Source organism: Gavialis gangeticus, unplaced genomic scaffold (assembly GCF_001723915.1).
Source record: "Gavialis gangeticus isolate Ggan-Ray unplaced genomic scaffold, GavGan_comp1, whole genome shotgun sequence".
In the NCBI taxonomy this organism is placed as follows: domain Eukaryota; kingdom Metazoa; phylum Chordata; order Crocodylia; family Gavialidae; genus Gavialis; species Gavialis gangeticus.
In genome coordinates, this window is record NW_017728995.1 from 42,460,796 (window position 1) to 42,462,079 (window position 1,284).

At 43.6% G+C, this 1,284-nt stretch overlaps 1 protein-coding gene across 6 annotated transcripts in view; it reads right to left on the reverse strand.

Annotated features, from left to right (window-relative positions):
* The window catches only part of U2SURP (U2 snRNP associated SURP domain containing), a 104,770-nt gene that overhangs the window by 28,724 nt on the left and 74,762 nt on the right, over positions 1-1,284 (reverse strand). For all 6 annotated transcript variants that reach the window (XM_019503555.1, XM_019503554.1, XM_019503552.1 and 3 more), the window contains one exon: positions 924-1,011. In XM_019503555.1, coding sequence (XP_019359100.1) covers positions 924-1,011 — 88 coding nt within the window. The remainder of the gene's footprint in view (positions 1-923; positions 1,012-1,284) is intronic.

Below are 1,284 nucleotides of genomic sequence, written 5' to 3' on the forward strand. Positions count from 1 at the left end.
GGGGGGGGGGGCGGACTAGTACCCCCTGGCCTATGAGGGTAAACAGGAATGCAGCAGGCAGCCTAATGACTCAAGACTTAATCAATTAGCTGCTCTTTCACAGGTGCTCCTCCCTCCCAGCAGCACCAGCAGCTGCATCAGACTGGGAAAGCTCCTTGCCTGCTGCTACCCACATGAAGTAGCTAGGCTTGCCACTGACTCTCCCTTCCCCCCCAACCCCTCCTCCTCCCAGAGGCCCCAGGAGCAGCTTTCTGTAGCAGTCATGCCTGAGCTATTGTGTTATCTGTTAACCACTTAACTGACATAATTAGAGCAGGTTAAATGATACTTCTTTAAAAAATATTTACATCCCTAGATTCCCCATGTTGAGCTGCTGGAACATCCTTTAAAGTCCCAGCACTCAGGCAGCCACAGAGAACAATCCCCGTGGGATAGAGAACAGCAATCAGAGCTACCCCCAACCCTGCAGCATGCCCAAAAACAGCCCTGGGTTAGATGGCAAGGGTAAGGAGTCTCCCTGCAGCAGGGGCTGATTGGGGGGCCGGGCCTATGTCCCCACATCAGATTCTGCCACTGGTTACAAGAAGCCCCTTCACCCTCATCTCCAGTGCATATGGAGGTAGCAGGGGCTGATCGTGACAGCCCCATTGCTGTAGAGTGTGTCTTTGTGTCAATTCTGTCATTCTCAGGCTAAGGAGCTTTGAACGCCTAGCCACCCAGACCACTTTATTTTTGGTAGTGTTGCACATTTTGTAGTAAAATAAAAGTAACTTCTGGAGGGGCCTTTGTGATAAAGAAATGAAATGGAACTGTATAAATACAAAGGGATTTGTGTGTTAGCCATGCTATTTACCCATGCTTTTGTGAAGAAGTATATTACTAATTCACCTTTTAAAGTGTCATATAAACAATGATACACATACCTTGAAATTCTCAGACTGCAAATGGCCTTGTATTGTACGATAAGTAGCATTGAGATCAGAGAATATCTGACACAATTTTGTTTCAAAACTGGAATTAAACACATGCATTTAGTTAAATTTTGTACTATGACAAATGCCATTCCAATGCAGTATATCATTAATACAGTTTCTGAAACATGTTTCTATTAAATGGAACGCATCTTAAATATTTCTTCTCACAGACCTCTAAACTCTAAGCCATGCATTGAATTATAAAACTAAGACAATTATACGTAAAAATTTAAAACGGAGATCCTCATGCACTCCTCCTTTAGTCCCTTCAGACTGCTTTAAAAAGGATACAGCAAAAAAAAAAAAAAAA